The sequence below is a fragment of the Brugia malayi genome, assembly GCF_000002995.4.
Source record: "Brugia malayi strain FR3 genome assembly, contig: Bm_v4_Chr3_scaffold_001, whole genome shotgun sequence".
Taxonomy (NCBI): Eukaryota; Metazoa; Nematoda; class Chromadorea; order Rhabditida; family Onchocercidae; genus Brugia; species Brugia malayi.
In genome coordinates, this window is record NW_025062477.1 from 8,993,851 (window position 1) to 9,014,340 (window position 20,490).

The 20,490-nt window shown below is 33.8% G+C and overlaps 5 protein-coding genes across 7 annotated transcripts; 1 reads left to right on the forward strand and 4 right to left on the reverse strand.

The window, feature by feature from the left end:
• Positions 1–293: 293 nt before the first annotated feature.
• Positions 294–3,232, reverse strand: Bma-sptf-3 (Zinc finger, C2H2 type family protein; the record flags this gene model as incomplete). 2 transcript variants are annotated; one of them, XM_001902881.2, is made up of 7 exons in its annotated part: positions 294–526; positions 600–790; positions 907–1,141; positions 1,537–1,744; positions 2,026–2,123; positions 2,558–2,684; positions 3,035–3,232. In XM_001902881.2, the coding sequence occupies 7 exons, from the start codon at positions 3,230–3,232 to the stop codon at positions 294–296; spliced, it is 1,290 nt and encodes a 429-aa protein (XP_001902916.1). The 2 variants fall into 2 exon arrangements, with proteins under 2 accessions (XP_001902916.1, XP_042936479.1); XM_043080545.1 differs by having other exon boundaries at positions 2,026–2,135.
• An 887-nt stretch (positions 3,233–4,119) lies between these two features.
• Bma-ola-1 lies at positions 4,120–6,883 on the reverse strand (the record flags this gene model as incomplete). 2 transcript variants are annotated; one of them, XM_043080546.1, is made up of 8 exons in its annotated part: positions 4,120–4,350; positions 4,465–4,561; positions 4,707–4,858; positions 5,070–5,219; positions 5,294–5,483; positions 5,742–5,931; positions 6,301–6,412; positions 6,812–6,883. In XM_043080546.1, 8 exons carry the CDS (start codon positions 6,881–6,883, stop codon positions 4,120–4,122), a joined length of 1,194 nt encoding a protein of 397 aa, XP_042936480.1. The 2 variants fall into 2 exon arrangements, with proteins under 2 accessions (XP_042936480.1, XP_042936481.1); XM_043080547.1 differs by lacking the exon at positions 6,812–6,883.
• Positions 6,884–7,370: 487 nt separating this feature from the next.
• On the reverse strand, positions 7,371–8,982 carry Bma-snr-2 (Uncharacterized protein; the record flags this gene model as incomplete). Its single annotated transcript, XM_001901323.2, has 5 exons — positions 7,371–7,498; positions 7,880–8,075; positions 8,372–8,457; positions 8,624–8,717; positions 8,980–8,982. The coding sequence occupies 5 exons, from the start codon at positions 8,980–8,982 to the stop codon at positions 7,371–7,373; spliced, it is 507 nt and encodes a 168-aa protein (XP_001901358.1).
• A 1,098-nt stretch (positions 8,983–10,080) lies between these two features.
• Positions 10,081–12,026, reverse strand: Bma-pas-4 (Uncharacterized protein; the record flags this gene model as incomplete). The annotated part of the gene is made up of 6 exons (XM_001901324.1): positions 10,081–10,203; positions 10,462–10,641; positions 10,886–11,008; positions 11,094–11,218; positions 11,644–11,770; positions 11,928–12,026. The coding sequence occupies 6 exons, from the start codon at positions 12,024–12,026 to the stop codon at positions 10,081–10,083; spliced, it is 777 nt and encodes a 258-aa protein (XP_001901359.1).
• Positions 12,027–13,605: 1,579 nt separating this feature from the next.
• Positions 13,606–14,212, forward strand: Bm12930 (Uncharacterized protein; the record flags this gene model as incomplete). Its single annotated transcript, XM_001901325.2, has 2 exons — positions 13,606–13,615; positions 13,938–14,212. The coding sequence occupies 2 exons, from the start codon at positions 13,606–13,608 to the stop codon at positions 14,210–14,212; spliced, it is 285 nt and encodes a 94-aa protein (XP_001901360.1).
• Positions 14,213–20,490: the final 6,278 nt, after the last annotated feature.

A 20,490-nucleotide genomic window follows, 5' to 3' on the forward strand; every position in this document is an offset into this window, starting at 1 on the left:
AGTTTGGAGAAAACGCCAAGGAATTATAAACAATAAAACTAAACAAATACACTTAGGAGAAAAAGTCAACCATAAACGAATTTTTAAAGAAATAACATAAATCATGTCAGACTAAAAAATTCTTTAGAAGTTCCTTAGACAATTAAATGTTTCTATTAAATAACCAGTGACTTGTGCATGGTCTTGATCAAATTTACAATGCATAACATTACACAGAACATCTCATGTATTCTTAACATTTTCATCAGCAGTTTACAAATTATAACACAAATAGAAAGAGCAGCATACTACTACTAATTTGAATTAATGATAGCCGACTGCTGTGTAGTGATCAGATTCGCTTGTGATGAATTAACTTCTGCTGATGCTACCGCCCGCACTGTTGCGTCTACAGAACCACGTGCTCGTGTACTTAATTCTGAATTGCCATGTCCACGTACTGTTGAATGTGTCCTTTCGTGTTTTGTTAAATGATCTGATCGCATAAATTTTTTTCCACAATGACCGCAAGCAAAACGTTTCTCACCTAAAAAAATTTTTTGTTTATCAAACTTGCAGTTCGAATATAAAGACTTCGAAAGTACAAAGTGAACACAAACCAGTATGTGTTCTACGATGCCGTTGCAATTCATCGGAACGTGTGAACCTTTTCTGACAATGTGCCCAGTCGCACGCGAACGGTTTTTGCCCTGCATGTCCTCTTAAATGTGCTCGCAAATGTGACGTCTTTCCATAGGTTTTTTCACATAAGTGACAAATGTGTAAACGCTGCTTCTCACCACTTTTAACCCTAAAAAACAAAAATGGTTTTCCTGCTCAAATTTTTTCTACTGAAAAACATATTAAATAATAAAATTCAAGAGTTGGAATTCTTTAATTCCCAATCATTCCTCGATAAACACTTACAGCTTATTGTTAGTACTGTTCTGACAGTTCGGACAATTACACGCAGTTCTTTTAGGCGTTTTCTGCTGCTTGTATCCTAGTTGTTGACCAACAGTTGAAGCACTTGGTGTAGCGTCGAATTCATTTTGACGATTGTAACGATATCCTTGACTTGGTGGCTCTGTTGTATCACCTGTTGCTGTAGTAATTATCCATTTCTGAGGATCATTTGGATCTTGAATGAAATGCAAATTTCCTGCAATACATGTTCATAAGTGATGAAAAATGTAAAACCCTCTATCGGCATGTTTTAGTATGTAAGAGCAGTAGAACTCACTAACTTTCAGTCATCGAATAACAGAATTCATATAGAACTCATATTTTACTACAGCGACATAAAAAACTGCATTTTGGATACGTCTCTCAAATCACCATTTCCTGTCTGTAGCAGAAGTTCGGTAATTTAATTTTAATTTTTCCATTCCTTTGCGTAAATTATCGTTTAAACTGTGAAGTCTTTTTTCAAATCCATTTTTTAGCTATAACATTTTTGCAAAGGATGGATACCACAAATGAACTGCATAAAATTAAAATTACATGACAGAAATTGATCAGTAAACCACTGACGAATAGTAAAATCAATAATCAAACCTAATTTTATCCTTTGTTGGGTAGCGACTCCATTAGCACTACCATCGTCTATTTCATGTTTTGTATTTGTTTGTTGTGGTTGTTGCATGTCCACATTTCGCATATGCTGTAAAGTTTGTTGCTGTATATGATGAGGTTGCGCATGCAAACTGGCTAATACTGGTTTCGTATCTGGAGCCGGATGCATCTGCAGCGGTATAAATGCTATCTAAAAGCATTAAAGTGATCGTAAGTTTTTATAGAGAAAAACCACAGCATTTATTTTAGCCGAAAGTTGAGATTCTTTTACGGTAAGATAAATTTAATCGAGTCGTACTCAGTTGGAAGAGGCTTTCACCGAATTCCTTCTGCAAATTTATCATTTAATAGAATTTATTCATTATTCCCACTTACGGCTCTTTCCTTCCTTGATTGATATTTCAGAACTAGTAAAGAAGGCCACAAAATTACGTTTACTTTTTCTTCAAAAAAGCAATTCAAGAGAAAAACCTGTTGCGGTGCCTGATTGGGGCCAGCTGTAGGTTGTTGTACAATGTAAAACTGGTTAGTCTGCTGGATACCGGTAGGTTGAATTGGTATTGAAGGGCCTGGAAACACCGCTGCAAACCTTGATAAAAACAAATAATGATAGGGGAAAAAATGGGAACAAAAAAAGCGAATTAGTTGTATAGTATACCAAACTATACTACATAATGTACTATGTATATATATATATATATAATGTGGTAAGAATTCTCAATTCGAGAATATATTTTATTGCTCTTAGTTATTGATTTTTTTAGAAAAAACACGTGCTCTCGGCTGTTTAACTCACCTGTTCAACAGAAAACAGGCAGCATAGATCAGCTTCAAGCCTAATGAGTATATGGTTCAGAATGAAATGTAAAATCAGGTTTATCACACTCCAGTTAAAAAAAAAAACCCTACTTAAAGCTGAATTTGCAAAAATAAATGTAAATCCGAAGAGACATCCTCTCAATTATCACATCCTGCACCGCTATGAAATGACTGTAAATCTTACTAGCAATTGTGGGTTGTTGTATTACTAAGAATTGTTGAGTTTGTCCTGGCCCTGTGACCGGTATGAGCTGAACTTGTGTCGGTTGTTGTCCACTTTGATTTTGAGTAGCAATCGGTATAAACTGCACCTAAAAAAACTTCTAGTCAAAATGCACAGAATTAGGAAAAGTAGGTTTAGGATATAAAGAACAAATCCCGATTTTATAACGCTTTGATGGATGAATAACACTTGAAAATTTGTAGTTTTTGTGATTTGAAAGAACGATGTGTTCGTGCTAATCGTTAACTTGCGCAAGTTTTTTATCACTTCATCTAGCAAAACCAACGAAATCTGACATGGTTTTAATCGGACTGTAAATTAATATCATACTGGAAAAAAAAGTGCACAACGCAACTCCAAATATACTACTCACCCTATATCTTATTCTTTCCGTGATCAGAAAATTCGGTAAATTCCGAGATGAAATGAATCTTTTACCTGCTGATGCTGTATAGATGTAGTCTGATGCTGCGACTGCTGTGTCACGACAGGGGTACCATTCGTACCGGCGTTACCGGTAATGGGTTTCGGCAGTATGGGAGTGTCCTGCGTCGCTGGGGGTTGTGTCGTGGATGGTGATGGCGCTGCTGGATTGGACGATGGCTGCTTGGGCAAGATAGGGGTGGTCTCAGTCATCGTGAGGCGGGGGCCACCTGTTGTTACTGTTGCTGCCCCTTTCCTATACTGATCACACGAGGGGAGGCAGGCTGTACTACGACGTGTCAACTCTTCAGGCTATACGTCACCACACACTTACGTTTAATCTTCCTTGCGATGGCGGAAGCCTACGCAACGCACTGACAATTAGAATAAGGAATGCAAATGAAGAAAGCACACCTCCCCGCCGGTCTTTAGCAATCGATTCAGCCAACTTTGATGGGACAATGGGCGGAGCATGGAATTAATGCGGCCCACGTCGTTGAATGGGTGTGTCCCTTTAATGAAAATGGGCGTGGCACCCTTCTGACCCTGCGGATGACTTATTGCATTGGGGTGGGCGGTGCTGGTAGCTCTCAACTCGGTCCTCCTCGAAACATACTTCCCGATTGAAATCGGGACACAAACACTACGTTAATGCAACTTTGCACATCGCTCTTGGGAAGCACACATTTGCACTCTGCAGAAAATCGTTGCTATAAACTATAGGGCGGTAATGTTCTCCTGAATTCTGTTTTGCGCTTCAAGAATAGTTCATAAAGCTGATTCTTCCAAGATACTTTGAAGTGTTACACAACAGTCGAAGAACTGGTGATGTCTGTTAATCCATGAGTTTGTTAATTAAATTTTCTAATTTGAACTGTTCACACTTTGTTATCCATAGTGAACTGTTCTGTTCATGCCTGTTTTGTTCTTAAGCAGTTTCTTTCATGTGTTTATTGAACAAGCAATGTAACTACAATAAATGAACAATAAAGAACCACAAAAATTTGCTTCCTGTGCTTTCCGCCTACGCACTTGGTTTTAAATTCCTAGATTAATGCCAAGATATAAGAAATGCGCAAATACCATGCCTGTGCTAATATTTATTTCCTCTTAGTTGTAAGACCAGCACCCGCATTACATTTAAACAATATTATATCACCATCTTCAACGATATAATTCCTGCCCTGCTGACGATACTTCCCTGCTGCTTTCACAGCAGTTTCGCTGCCTAACTCCATCAAATCGTTCACCTTACATACTTCTGCCATAATAAATCCTTTCTCAAAGTCTGTATGAATCCTTCCAGCAGCTTGCGGTGCTTTTGTTCCTTTCTTCAAAAGATAATACCGATTTTTAACTGACAGTAAAAATTTCATTCGACAACTGAAATCCTTAAACAAAAAGTTATGCCCCAACTGTGATTTTAAAATTATAGTTAAGCCTACTTGAACTGTCCACGCCTTCACTTCATCCTTACCACACGTGAAAAAGTATTCAAGTTGTAGTGCCTTGTAACCGGTTTTCACAATTTTATCTAATGCGCTGAAACAAGATGTCAAGAGACTAAAGAACAAATAAATGGAAAAACGACATATAAAAAAAAAAAAAAAAAAAAAAAAAACAAATCTATAAGCACAAATCAAACATTCCAGTAAATCTAGTTTGAAAAATCATCGAGAAAACATACCTTGTTGCATTCTGTCCTTTCAAAAAGGCGATTCGCTCATCTTCTGGCATTTCCATGAGCTTCAGTTCCAGTGTACCGCTAAATGGGATACAAGCTGCGTACGGGTCATTCTCACTTAACCAGATTTTAATTTTTGGTAACCACTTATTTTTCTGCAAATGTATTTTTATTTTCGAAAATAAAATATTTACTTTCGCTAACTATCTTAGAACCATTCTTGAAATGCACTAAATAATTTCTTTCCTTCTCAAACCACTTTCGAGAGATTAATCAATCCTCCGAACTTTATTTGCGACAAGGATAGCCCTCTCAAAGAGCAGTCCTTAGCTTTCCTGAATAAACTCTCAACACCTGAAAACTTGCTTTTCTGACATAGTCCATTTCCGAGAGATTAATCAAATAAACAATAGGCTTAGCCGTCAACAGAAGGTGATGATTCAGTGCTTCCACTTCCTTTTCGTTCCATACCATCAAACGAACGGGTTGACCATCCTCCTCTAACAACTTTTTCACCTATAATTAAAAAGCCTGAAAAGCCTTTCATTTCCTTCAGCTTTCCAAATATTATCTTTTTCTGTCAGGATTACCTTCAATAATATTTCATACTCCAGCTTTTTACTTTTATCGACACCTCTCACAACAATTTTCTCCATTTTATCTATAGCGCCTTCTAGATACTGTAGGTCTTTCTTGATAAGCTCTCTTTGTATAATACCAAGATCACGAACTGGATTAACTTCACCTTCTACATGCGTCACATTGTCGTCATCGAAGGCACTAAAATAACAATTCTGTTTTCCAATCATTTTCTGAAATCTATAAGGCAGTCTATGTAACGAGGAAAGTTCTTTATTCTTTTTCTTACCGCTTTTCTCCTTAAATAAATTTGGTAGTTCTAAACTTGAGCAGCTGTGTAACAAAACAATTCTGAATTCATACATTTTAAATATTTTTGTAATTGAATCTCATCCATTCCTTTTCAACTTCATAAATAAAAAGACAAAGGGTTTATACTAATTTAAGATCGTTACTAACCGACAAAGGTGAAAAAGCGCATCACACGCACTAACATGTGACAAGAAAGCATTTCCAAGACCCAGTCCTTCAGAAGCACCACTCACCAAACCAGCAATATCAACAACATTTAAAAATGCTGGCACTTTACTGAGTGGCTTGTAATGCTCTACCAACCAATCGAAACGGTTATCATTAACGGGTACGCGGCCTAAAATGATAGTGAACTTCATTGCATACTAGAAAATGACATAAACAACGCTTAATAATCCTATAACAAATTCCAGTAGAGAGAAAAACAGGAAAAAATCAATGAAGAGACGCAAAAAAATCTGTGAAATATTGCATTGATTAAAGCATGCTACATTTCTTCAAAATTAATAACATCTTTACGAATAGTTTAAAAAAAAAAGATTCAAAGGCAACTGAGTTTTACAAAATTTATCTAGTCGTCATGAATTTGCAAAAGAATAGAACTTATTCAGCAGTGATAACGACGATCATTACAAACAGGAAAGTGAGGTATTTTCTGCAATATTAACAGAAAATGTAAAGAGCAAATTAGTTGTTTCAAACTTACTTTCGTTAGGATCAATTGTACAGAAAGGAAAGTTTTCTGCTTGTGCTTGACTTTTCGTTAGCACATTGAAAAAAGTGCTTTTCCCGACGTTTGGAACTCCAAGAATACCCATCTAAATCGAAAATAACGGATTATATCATTTTGACACAATCACAGAGATATAACTACACAGATAAATTACATTTTCTAAATACATTTTTTTAACATAAACTACTAGGTAATTTTGGTTGCCTCCCAATAGCGCACTCACATCTTATTTACAAAGAAAATCTCAGTCGATTATAATGAAACAATGCTGCAGTAATTGGATAATTAAGTTATCACGTCCATCATCTTTACCAACACTAGAAAGACATATCCAGGAAGTTTCCAACCAACACAGGACTAGGAAGTTTGCAACGGAAAAACAGCCAATGAATTTAAAAAGTCTCCAAATTACAAGCATTGTCAATAGTTCTCTTATTAGAAAATTAATGTTATTTGATCAAAATGAGAACAAAAGCGTACATACCTTTAAATTTGTCCCTATCCGACCTAATATGGGCAGACGCTCTCCCACATCACCTTTCTTTTTCGGTGGCATTCTTGTTTACTAATTATACTGAATAAATTGCTAAAAAATGCATAATAGGTTTAGAATTGAACTACGTGTTAATAGTTAGAACAGCCTAGCAAGCCTGAATCGATTATAACTTGTAAATAAACCAAAATGATAGACACAAGGATTCAAGAATAGTTTAATAGCATTTCCTTTGCCAGAATAATGAAACAAAATGATAAGGGAATCATATTACTCGTTTTACTCGTTAATGAAGCTACAGCAAGGAAGAATCGAATTGTTTATTTCTAGGGATATAAAAGATAGTTCAGTATTCAAACTGATTAGATGAAAGTGTTTTCAAAAACACCGGTGTTGTGCAGTCATTTCTGTTTATTTCTAGGAATGTAAGAAATCGACAGCTGGTACAAAACAATAATTTTTAAAATTTTATTTAAAAAAAAACGAAAAAAACAGAAACCGCACAAAAACAGATTTAGAAAAATAACACGAAAAATAAAATTTTCTGAAATTAATGGTACATTGGTCCTCGTGGAGGGAAAACTTGTGGAACAACGAAGGGTGGCGCTCCAGGCATTGGTTGAGGTTGCATCATTCCCATACCAGGACCCCCAATACCACGCACTGCTCCCTGCAAACCTGAAAATTATGGAAGATGAAGAGTAACACTTACAAAAACACAAAAAATGAACATTATTTCATTATCTGAATAAAACCTTCCAAACAAATTTTAGCTCAGCAATAAGGAATTAGACAAAAAAAATTCGCGAATAGTTCGGAACATTCATTCTTATTTTATCTTTTCAAAAAACTGATTTTCTCAGTAGTGACAGTAAACAGTAAATGAGAAACTTAAGTTAGAAAAAATTTTCTTCTATGCGACAATGATAGTAGGATTCCCTCTTGTCTACGGAATGTTCACAATCCGTTAGAACGCTTTTATCATCTTTCTTCACTTTTTTTCTTCTCCCCAAAACCTTACTAAATTTACATGCTTAGAAAGGAATCAGAAATACTAACCAGGAGCAGGTCCAGGAGGTCCAACCATAGGTGGTCCCATCCCACGCCCAGCTGGTTTTGCTGCACCAGGTCCACCAATGTTTCCGGCCTTTCCCTGTTGTTTTGAATCCTCATCCTGTTCATTAGACTGAACAGTCATTGAAACTATGTGTTCACCCCGCAATAATACCAAACCCAGCGTCCGTTTTTCTTCTCCCTAAAAGAAACTATATACAGTGAAGTAGAAAAAATGAGAAGTTTATAACAATATACATGGGATATAAAACTCGAAATACACAAATACTAAACAACTATTCCTAAAAAATGACTACAGACGACTCACTGACTTAATATGAGTTACACTTTCCTCGATGCTATTTTGCTCTCATTGCTCTACTCTCTACTGTTAACATCAGAAATAAGAAACGGACTTGAGTATTACAATATAAAGAAGCAAGAACGAAGCTTTAATATATCAAACTGTGTAACTCTAAATATTCCGTTATTAGTTACCTCAGCAATCTTTTTGCCAGGTTTTGGTTTGATCCGACGCAGTTCTTCACAGTCGCACAGAAGAATATTCATATGTTTATCGAAAGCTAAAGCATACAATTATTCACATAAATGTGGCACGAAAACGCAGTTCTTCTTTGGTATGTTATATGCTGTTTCAGAATATTATAGATAATGAGATGCAAAACATGATTAGACTAGATACAAATTTATTAAAAATTTTAAGATTTACACCAGACGAATTAAGTATACCTTTGAAATAACCAACGAATGTCCTAGAATCCAATAATACCACCTTCATCTTACGGTTCAAATGAGACATCATTTTATTGTTTTTGCTAATCGTCTATAAGAAAATAATATCACAAAACCTATTTGAACGAATACATATTTTGCCACCTAAAGTAAATATACATTCAAATTAAAAAATTGGCACAAAAGACAGCTCAGTAAAAGTTGTATTATTTGAATTATAATTTACTCATAATAGAGAATAATACTATAAACATAATTTAACGTGTATTTTACCACCTGATAATCGACTTGGGAAATTGTTGGAAAGATAATAATCACAAGAAAGATGGATAAAACAAATTATTATCACTTACCATGTTGGTAGTTTTGTAGTTATTTTACTCTCTAATAAGCAGCTGCAAATGAAAACCCACAAAAAGACACTGCAGATGAATAAACAAAAATACAGCTTAAAAATTGGCAATAAATTGAATGTACGGTAACTCATATGAACTTTAACAAATTTGATACACTGCGTTCATAGACACTGTTTAGTCACAAAGATACTATCAGGAAGAAAAATACCCGAATATGGGAAAGAAGGGAAAGATAAATACTATTTGAAACATCATTTATTTTCAACAGATAGTGCTACCGTACATTTGAGTGTCGCTTAGAATTACGAAACTGCTAATAAGATAGTAACAAACAGAAAGACAGACCAATCGAATTACACCCTCCTAGCAACCTCACCTAATCATACTTCAACCCAGAAATCTTCACTGCCCAGGAAATTTCAAGTCCGTAACGCGCAATCTCACAGCGAAACTGTTAACATTGACCCATTTTACCCAAAACTTCGCGGCGATGGAGGCGGAGTTCACCGTTACTCCACCCATATGCAAAATCGGTAACAAATTCAACATGTGAAAGTTGGAGTGAAGCAATGTATGTGCTGTATGCAAAAACAGAATTATTTGAAAAGTATGATGCAAATCAGTGGTAAGGTTTATTTCATTAACACAGCAACAATCAATCAATACATAATATCGAAGTATATGTGAACATTTGAAAACAAGCACAAATCCAAAACTGAGAACGAAATACTCTAAATGTAGATAGATGCCTACTACTTATATTTCGTTTTTCAAAACATTTTCGTGTTTTGAAGGATCTAATGACAACCGGCAAGAAAGGAAACCAAGGAAAGGATAGTTATAAATGAATGATCTTACTCCGGGCTTAAAAAAAATAATGTCTTGTTTTTACTATAGCAATAAACAAGAAATCATCATTGTTTAGAAATATAGAAGGTTCAAAATATTCAGTTAAAAACTTCAATCATGACTTTCACTGTTTAATTATGAAAAAGTTTACCAAAAACTCTGTATTTCAATTATCAGTTAATTACATGTAAATGAATTTTGTGATTGATGAACATGTTAACAAACAAAATATGTGAAATTAAGAAACAATCACTTCAGTCCGGTTTTTTTCGCTGCTTCTTCTGCTTCGGCTTCCATCCTTTCATCATCAACAACTTTAATCAGCTCTTCCACTTCTTCAGTTGGAAGAATCCGATAGTTCACCGTGCGTCCCTGCGCAGACATATTATTTTAGTAAAGGTTATGACATATTATTAAGTACTTTAGTAGAGAATGCAAAGCAAGACAATTAGTTTCTTCAATAAAACAAAAAATAATACTCAGAAACGTAGTACCAATTTACTTAATAGCTGATTATTGAAACGCCTCTATATCAATTATATGGACTTACATGCCTTAATTAATTACACAATTAATTTTTTTTTTTTTTTTAATTCAATTTTTCACTACTGTAGTGAAAACGATGATAACCGGTTCAGTAGATAGCTTCATGACAGCAATTTCGATATTTTGAGCACCACTTTGAACCACTTGTGATAAAGCTTTCACTACTAGTTTTAAAACGCTTGCTTCATCCGCTGTTGTCTCGTCATTGTAATGCTCTTCCAGATATTCTCGCACTGGCTTCTCACCACGACCTGTTGAATTTGCCTGAAAAATGCATTTGGTAGCTAACTATGAAAATCTGAGAACTGGAATAGAAAGAGAAGCCAATTCACTGAATGAAATGCTTCTCTAAGCAAAATATCGATATTCAGTATGCAACGAAACAAATGATTTGGATCCATACAAGTTATATCAAAAAATTCAAATAGTATTATGTTAAAATTCCAATTGTGCAGTTGCGCTGAAAACATGCTACTTGATTTTGTAGCTACACGGCAAGAAAACTAACAGAATATTCGTAATAGGCTCCTGAAGGTTCAGTTTTGAATAATCGTGGAGTCCCGTCAAAATCAAAGCCACCAATAAGCATCGATATACCGAATGGTCTTCTTCCTGGGCTTTGTGTAAATCTCTGGAAAATGTAGAAATATATAAGCCAAGCTCTGTAACGTGAACACCATAATAGGCAACCTAAAATAAATAGTCAAAAAGCAAACTTGTTTAGTATTCGCTATAAATCGTGCAATGTAGCCCACTGTAACGGGATCTTCAAGAGTCAGCTTATATGACTGACATTCAATTCGTGCTCTATCCACCAAAACGCGTGCATCCGCACTAAGACCTGTAAAAACTTAGATCTTAACTTATATCAGTTTTAATATAGACTAATACAAATATGGTCGTAATGATTATATATATAGCAATAATTTATGTCGACTCTTATTAAGAGAATTTGAAGAGTGATTTGCGACGGAAGCTAAAAAGGCTATGACGCAAACAAATGAGATTAGAAAAAATCAAGAACGGTAATAAAGATCTATCGTGAAATATAAAATACGGTTCTTCTAAACTTCACGTGAAACAATTAATCAAGTACAACCGTCTAATTAGCTATAAGATAAAAGGTTTAACAATTGATATTTCTGTCTGTGAATACCGAGCATGCAGATAGGCTAATATTAGAGTTATATAAAAATTATATAAATTACAAGAAAAAAAGAATTATATAAATTACAAGAAAAAAGAAATTATATGAAAAAGGACAACCTGCGAATGCCAGCATAACATGCTCATCGATGCTATGAATTTTACGTATGGTGCGATCATCCTGCAATGTTGGTATTGATTTTTTCTCGACACCGATCACAACACAGTTTTTACCTCGCACACCAACCTAGAAAAATCTCTTCACAGAACCCATAATACAAAGAAAAGAAAGATGTGTTAATAGGAAGACAATTCTTTATATAAGAATATTACGATAGGACCAAGAAGCTCTATAATTCTGAAATGAGAATGGATAAAGTGTCACGTCAAAACACTGGGATTACCGCAGTTGATCCTTTCTTGACTGCTTCCTGTGCGTACTCTACTTGAAATAGATGACCGTCCGGCGAGAAGATTGTAATGGCACGGTCATATCGCTCCATCCCTGAAGAGATCAATTTACACGTTCAGTGAATTCCGTAACTGAGACCTTCTTTCGCACCCTAACCTGAAATTACAACCATATCGCAACTGGAGTATGAACCCGTGACACCGTCGTTACTGCAGGATTAGGGGGTGCAGTGCAAGGCAGTGCGGTGCAGCATTGCTTCAGAAATTCTTTTCGTTCTTTGCCCATTGCGAGCAAATCTTCTCTTTCTCTATTTTTTACTGACCCTGTAGGCCATATTTCTCAAATCCCAGAATTGCCTGCCACTTGCAAATTTCGGTATTCTGGAATGTCTGTCGGAATTAGTGTACTGCTCTCTGACTAGGAAAATCGTCTGCAAGAAGTATTTCATAGAATCAGATCATGGGATCAGCAGTTTAATGAGATTTTAAGTCCGGCAACTCATCCGCTCCTTCCATCACTGACTTCACTTATGCAAAAATGAAAGTGTTTAAAAACTTTACGCATTCCAGTTGTCATCTCATCTGTTCTGTCTTTCGGTAGGTTGCTCGCCATGTCTTTCGGTAGGTTGCTCGCCACTTTACGGTTAAAGAAGGTTACTTGCAAATTGTCATTTTGAAATATCACATCTTTATCTTAATTAATATGAAGAGTTCCTGGATAAATATTTGATTATGATTATGACTGATATAATTGAATGATCTGACCATGCGAAATTCTACTGACTCAATCGAGGCTTTAGTCGTTGTTGTCCATTTAATAAATGTCCTGTGCTTCAGGGTGTCGTATTTGCACTGAAATGTGAACTTGTATGAGTTGGTCTTTCTTAAATAAACTTTGTTAACTTAGATATAGAAAACTTTGTTTCAGTGATAAGCATAATCATCACGTTGTGTTTGAGTTCAACACAGTGTTTCCAAGATGTCAAGAATGAGAAATTATCGGAAGATCAAAATGACCACTGGTTACTGCTGTCTGGAATTGGCCAAAGTGATTGCAAGAGTGACGAGAATGAATGGATAAAGCCCACTGTTATCGGGTATTTGGTTGGCCAGCTTATCGGTGCTATTTTTGGTATCGCTCTATGTGTCGCATTCATTTACCATTGCATTCTTAAAAATCTAAAATTTCTGTCGTGATCGAAAAAAAAATGTCAGTTGAGTATTTATAATAATTTTCTATTAAGCATAAATATATTTACGTGTGTGACATGTAAGTACTAGGTGCGACGTTTCTCATCAGCATTATAGTCATCTTTTATTTATTGGATCAATTCTGAAACAATCTGTACTGGTTAGACAATCATGCTGATTATGTGTTATTATTTGCTATTGATCCCGTGATTTCTTTGATCTTTGGGATGTGTCACTCTGTTTCATTTCATTCAAGTCTCATGAAATTAGCTGTCCAAGTCTTTAAATTCCCGGCCTAAATTATTTCGAAGAAAGTATACGAAGGTAGCAGTCATGAAGATGTCAGTATTTTCAAAAGATTGTTTCTGTCGCAGTTGTTTCGGCACATATGCAAATTTCTAGAACTTAACTTTGGTAGAGATTTAAATCAAGATTCCACGGTTGTTTTTGTTCAATTTAGTCGGAGTATCAACATTCGAAATGTTATCCGGTGGGTTAGTGGTCATTTCTAAAGGTTGAAACAAAAGATGAACAGATCATAGGGACAAGTTTTCTGATCATTTTGGGATGAGAAGATATGAGAATTAATTTCAACTTAAAATGGATAGTATTTGTTTACAGGAGAAGCAACATAAGTAAAAGGATCATTCGTTAGCTTTGTACACTATCCATATCTTGCCTTGATTTTTCCACATTAGGTGGAATAGTGCATTTGTTCGGAACAGCTTGTCATTTAGATGAGATTATCTACTTCATGAAAACACTTCACTTTCTATTTGTAAATGCTTATCATTGATGTAATCAAATTTCAGTAAACAAATTGATGATGATATGCTTCACTTTGATTCAGTGCCAGAGATTGTCAAATCACGAATTGCATCTGCTCAATTCCAGTCAGGGTTTAGTAAAAGGTGACTGGATTATAGAAGATGAAGATGAAAATTGTGATGTCGTGGAAGAAGCTCCATGGAGTCGATATTTCTTCCGTGGCATGATAGTTGGCTTTTTAATTGGTTTGGGTGGTGGTGTTCTGCTCGGCTTTCTTTGTTGGCAAGTTCAAGTGCATAAAAAAAACTACAATTTGTAATTGAACAAAGTAATTGATACAAAGTATATCTATATCTGCTTCAAAGCTTTATTAAGCATATCATAAAATTTTTGTAATATTCTGTTGATGTCATGAAATAGAGTCTGACTGGAGTAGATTGTAGCACCGAATAATTTTTGCTTTGCATTTGATCAACATTTCGATCAGTCTTTATTTTATTGACAGAGATTATCGTTGATCGTAGTTATTCAACAGTATTAGAAAGTTTGAGAATGTAGTTATAGGAGTGCAGTGAGTGTCAAATTGCTTTCCAGAAAAGCTAATGTCAGTATAATTATTCCTTTCATAATAAGCATTAATTTATTAACAAGACGCATGATTTGCAGTGCCGCAGAGGAGATTAGCTTGTAGCAGTAAGTGTTGTTAACGTCGTCAACAATCAAATCTGGGGAGGTGAACTAAATAAGAAGCTGATAATTGTAAACAGTCTAATTGAAGACAAATTCCAACACCTATTTTTTGCTAACAAATAATGCAAATAAGCTGAGCTACATAGAAGACCAATATAAATGATTTTAGTCACATTGGAACATTGTTCAAGAAATGTTCAAACAAGACAGTCTTTACGGATTTAATGTAATTTTATTTTTAGGTATATAAATTTTTTCCGGCAATTGGTCATACCATTTTTTCTATTTCATTTCCAATGCTTATCTAAGAGTGTAATGTGAGAAATACTTTTGACTTGTCACACAGTACTTTGTTCAAGCTGGTCTGACAATTTTACAGAGTGTCTTCCAATTTTTATTTCTCGAGTTAACAGTACCGACGACGCCTCCAACATTGTTATTAAGTTATCCACCATTGAAGTCTTACTGCATAAAGCCATTTCTGTTTTCATACTTTTTTATACGTTGTCAGATAAATGACAATTAAAATCTGAGGGTGGAACATCCTCACAAGCTCAAGTTCATGAGTAAAGAATGTATATGGGTGATATGAATGACCTTTATATACTTATATTTGGATACGACATCAAAAGACAGCACAAAACATATGCAGGTTTCCAAACCAAAAAAAAAAAAAAAAAAAAAAGATCTTGAGCTTGTGGTGCGAAGTAACAACAAATTTCAGTTAATGATTAAATTATTTTGTCATGAATTTAAATTTGTTCGATTCATTTTACATTTAAAAAAACTTCCTATCCACCTTTTATTTTAGAATTTTCATTTTTTTTCACTACTAGAAAGTTTGCCCACAGTACTCGTAGTATTTATTAAAGTTGTTTAATATTTAATTTTATTTAAGAAAATGCAAGATTTGTTTAATCGAAATTAGTCGCATATTATTTATCAATTCTTACTTTTCCATGCCATACTCCATTTTATCAGAAAGAAGTTTCTGACTGCGGATGAGTTATTTTTTTTAGTATTCAGCTAATGCAACTTATTGCGTCCCCTGATGTATGTTATATCAAATTATTGTATCAGAAACCTTTTTAAAGAAATGTGGACCTTAAAGGGATGGAGCAAACCAGAAAAAAGATGGTGGATCAAAATTTGGTACTTTTCATAAATATGAAAAAGGAATGGGAGCAGTTTGTCCGCTTATAGCATTTTCTTTGACACTCTTTTCAAATTATTTTATGCATAAAAATGATTTTTTTACTCTAAGAATACAATGAAATTAACTATTCAAAAACAGTATTCATTCAGTAATCACTCAAAAAAACAAGGAATTTTCGGAATACGGGTGTATATGGGTGGTCAGATGTCAAAGTTTAGACATGAAGTTATGTAGATTTCATCTAGATTCCTTAATACTTGATTTTTATTAAAATATTCATTAAAGTATTACAATAGAAAAATTGCTACATGCCACAATTGTAAATATGCTTGACTTTACCATAACTTTCTGAAATCATATGAAATGTTTTTGGGTAAGTTTATATATTATCTTCTTTAATTGACTGTCATAATATAATGAAATAAATGATTTGTAACTTCGAGTCATTGGTTGAAAATGAAATTTAACTAAACTGCAATCAGAGAAAGCTATCATCATAAAAGAATCATGTTCCACGTCATTACCGCTTTCGTGCATTGAAAAATTTCTCAAATGTTATATACGGAAGCCACTACTGGCACATGTCACATCTTAAATTGTTGACAGTATCATAATATCGCAACAGAAAATAGTAGCATTGAATAACACAAATCAACTAATCTTATTTATCCACCAAAATAACATTGTCACTGATATAATTAACTTTATTAGGCAAATCAAAATTTAATTAAATGGCATGCATATTGGCTAGGCGTGCACTTAAAATTGTAACTTTCAAATCGCATGGAGTGATATGTGGAAGTGAAGCAAACTGTGTAGGTGTATGTAAGTCAACTTTTATTTAATGATTTTATTGGATTTATTGATCAAATTTGCTGTAATTTGTATCTAACTAATAGTTTTCTCTAGTTTTTTTTTTTTTTTAGTTAGACATAAAAGCTTTAATGTATCTCAAAACATCTTAGAAATTTTCGTCTAAGAACTATCATGACAAAGTTGCTCAAACCTGGAATAAGAGTTCCTTGATCTATGAGGTCACGTAACTTTTATTCTCATGAGAGCGGACTGCTTCTATAACATGATAGTTATCACAAAAATAATTGCTATTTAAAAATTATACTGAACAGGTAAGTAAACAAAAAAAGTTGTTTTTCCAAGCTTCACGTAGAAGAATGAGCCAAGCTCATCATAGCTCTCTGGCTTTTATGCGTTGAAAAACAAGCACTGCATGTCATATTTGAATCAGATTTTTATTTTTTACTGCTTACGATCTGTTTTCAAAGTGTTATGAAACACTAACCAATCCTGATTAGTGATTGGAAAAGACATTTCATCCAGAATTTTCATCTGATAAAACAGATAATAAAAAGATCAGTTACTTTTTCTAAATCAATTTCACGCAACATTCCATTCTATCATCATTTTTTAAATTTCACATATGTTCACAATAAATATACTATTGTTATTAGTGCCTTTTTTTCCTTTCATTCGCAAATGTAACCTCCGTTGTAATTTTTTTCTTAGCATTTCAGTTATCACAAATGAATATGAAAATATAAATATAAATAATATTGAAATTAATGTTAAATTACGAAATATAAAAATGTAAAACATTAAAAAATGAAGCAAAAAATATGTTTAAAATAAAATGTCAATAAATAGAAGCAATTTGATATAAGTTATAAGAAAATTTTAGTTCAGTCATTTTTCTCAACTGTCGTATTTGAATACCAAATGTTTTTTTTTTTTTTCATTTCATTTCATTTCATGTCGGTGTTTCTTCTCTCATGCCATTAAGACTACCGAATTTCTAGTTGAAAAAGGTATAAGTATGCCTAATCTACATAGACATAGTATATTCTCTTTTCCGCTTTATAAAATTTTCGCGCAAGCATTACTTATAATTTTGAAATGGTTAAAAATTCAAATCGGCAAACATTAATAACCATCCGTCCAACTAATGCGACGTAGTATTACTGTCTTACCGCTTATGCGCTTATTTCTACTATCACTACTGCTACTGCTTATATATGCAAATTACGCCATTATAAAAGAAAAATTGTCAACTGACAATGGTCGGCAGAATCAAAATGTTTTCCCATCCTCCCAGCCAGTGCCACAATTATTTTAAAGTCTGATGAGCAATTGTCCACTCTGAGAAGTAACATTTGTTCATATACGCAAATTTATTCAATAAATGTATGAGTTGCTGTGAACAAATCAAGTCATTTCATACATTCTTTCGGGTTTGGATCGTTTTCTGAGAGATACGAAGACATTGTTGCATGATGATTGCCAGCTGACGTGGTTAACCGTTTTTGTCATACCGTTTATGTCATATCATCATACGTTCCAGATCATCATACGTGATCTGAGATATCATTCGTACTTACAAAGAATTTAACCAAAATTGATAGACTTTCAATATAAGTTCTATATTTTTCAAATCCAATCAAGTTAATGGTACATTCATGAAGTTACTTACTGATATGAATTACCTCTGGAACATTTGCTCTGAATACTAATTAAGCTAATTGCCTTCTTTCTAGGTGCCTGCCAATTAAGTTCTGGTTTGAGACCTTAATAAAATAGTATTTTGGTGAAAAATATTTCAACTACATGTTCATATCATTTTCGGATAGCTATTTCAGAACCAGTTAAGAACTGACCGTAATATAGAATTTCCTCGAAATTTTCCCAGGTTTTCCGTTTCTCAAAGTTTTCTCTGTTTGGATTAATGATTTACTCAAACCAGATCGGGATGCAAACCATTTAACTTACCCATTTAAGATAAAAAATCTTTGGCTTTATGCGAAAGGTAAAAGTTGAAAGTATAGGAATAAAACAACCCAATCTAAAAAATGTCTCTGCATTTTCGGAATTTTTTTGAATCAGTTACTGGTCGGTTTAAAATCATTTTCGTAATTTCACAAACAGTAAATTATAGCTATTCGCAACTTTCTACATTAAACATATTTTAGATTGATGTTTACACAGCTTTTGTATGCGAAATTACGAATTATGAAATGTATTTCTTTTTTGGAAAAGTGTAACAGTGTTCATTTCATTACCGTTAAATCCATATGAAGACTATCAGTCCGAAAAAATGAATACTCCTCCATCTCATCACTACATTTCATTAATTATTGTTATTAATTAGTTCACTAAATATTTAGATTTTCTTCATACCGATACACAATCGTGATCTTATTATTAAAGTAAGTCACATAAGGAAAAATAAAATTCTAGTAATCACCTATTTATTAAATTGGCAGTAATAAGGAATCTGTGTTGTCTTAAAAGATCCCGAGACTCCTTGGATACTGCAACTGTTCAAAACAGATTAGCAAGCTGGTCCAATTATTTTATATTGTAACGTGTTTGCAAACTAAACTAATCTTTGCTCGTAGAAACAATTCCTTTCAACTAGCCTTGCTTATATCATTTTCTCCCGTTTGGTTAAAAAACAGCAGTAATTTGCGTTTAATTGCTTGAATTGTATTTCGTTTGGAGAAAATTAGATTTATTCTCAGAAATTTTCGGTGCATTCAGGTTTCTATAATTTGCTAATAGATTGTTAAATTATTTTTTGTTGGCTTAGGTTGCTGGATTCAACATCTCACTTTAAGTGTTATTCGAGATAACATTTTGTTCTTTTCTTTGAAATAATTTTATCTGTAAAAGAGAAATTTGCAAAGACACACTTTGATGAACGACGTGGATTACAATTTCAAATTACGCTGAACAAAATTTCCATAAATGAGTGCTATTTATGTTATGCATTAGTAGAAGAAGAATACGTCAACCGCAAATAATGTAATCACCGCCACAACACCTACCGTATCCTCACTTTCCATTCTTCTCCGAGCTGCTCATCACAAAATTTGTTTTCAGTAGAACCTCTTTAATGAGGGTTACTTGTCTAGCATTGCCTGTGATGAAATTCTGTGAATTTCTGAAATTTGATTTTTCTTCTGTTTTTTTTCTGAGCCATGTAATTTGCTTTTTCTGTACGAGACATAGACGTTCACGTTCTGTTATCATGAACGCCAAATTGTTATTTTGTACCTAAATTCCACTGTTTCTTTTTTTCATTTCGATACTATCATATTCCTTTTTTTTAAAAAAATTTCATCAAGATTTGGAATACACGGAAGATTCCAAGATCGTTAAATTCTGAAGGAATAAATTAACAAATGAAGAAAAACAATAATTTATTTTGCAAGCATTACTATAAAAATTTGGTAGTATGATTACTGTGAGAATTGAGAATACCCGAGAAATCTTCTTTGATACTCCTAGACTACATTTAACTGAAGCAGACGTAAAAATTTTTGATGATGTAATATTCTGAGATCTAATTTTTTGTAAAACTGTATGAAAGAGACAATTGTAAGTTTAGGATCAAAATTGACAACAAACTAATCAGTTGATAGAAAACAACTGATATACGTTGATCTGCTGGCATCGTTGTGGCATCAACAACTTGCACTTTCCAAATAGATTGGAACAACTGTTCCAGGCAATAATGCATTTCTCAAATTCTTTCAAAAATGATTGCCTTCACGAATTTATTCCAATCAAAATTCGATCCATCTTTTTCCTCTCTCAATATTTCTCATACAAATTTTTGGGTGGACAACTGAATCAGTTTATGGGAATTGCAGATGTGAAGTAATAAAAAACAGTTTCGACAGATCAGTTACATTAATGTTAATAGCATAAGTAAACGGCATTCTGTTCCGAATTTA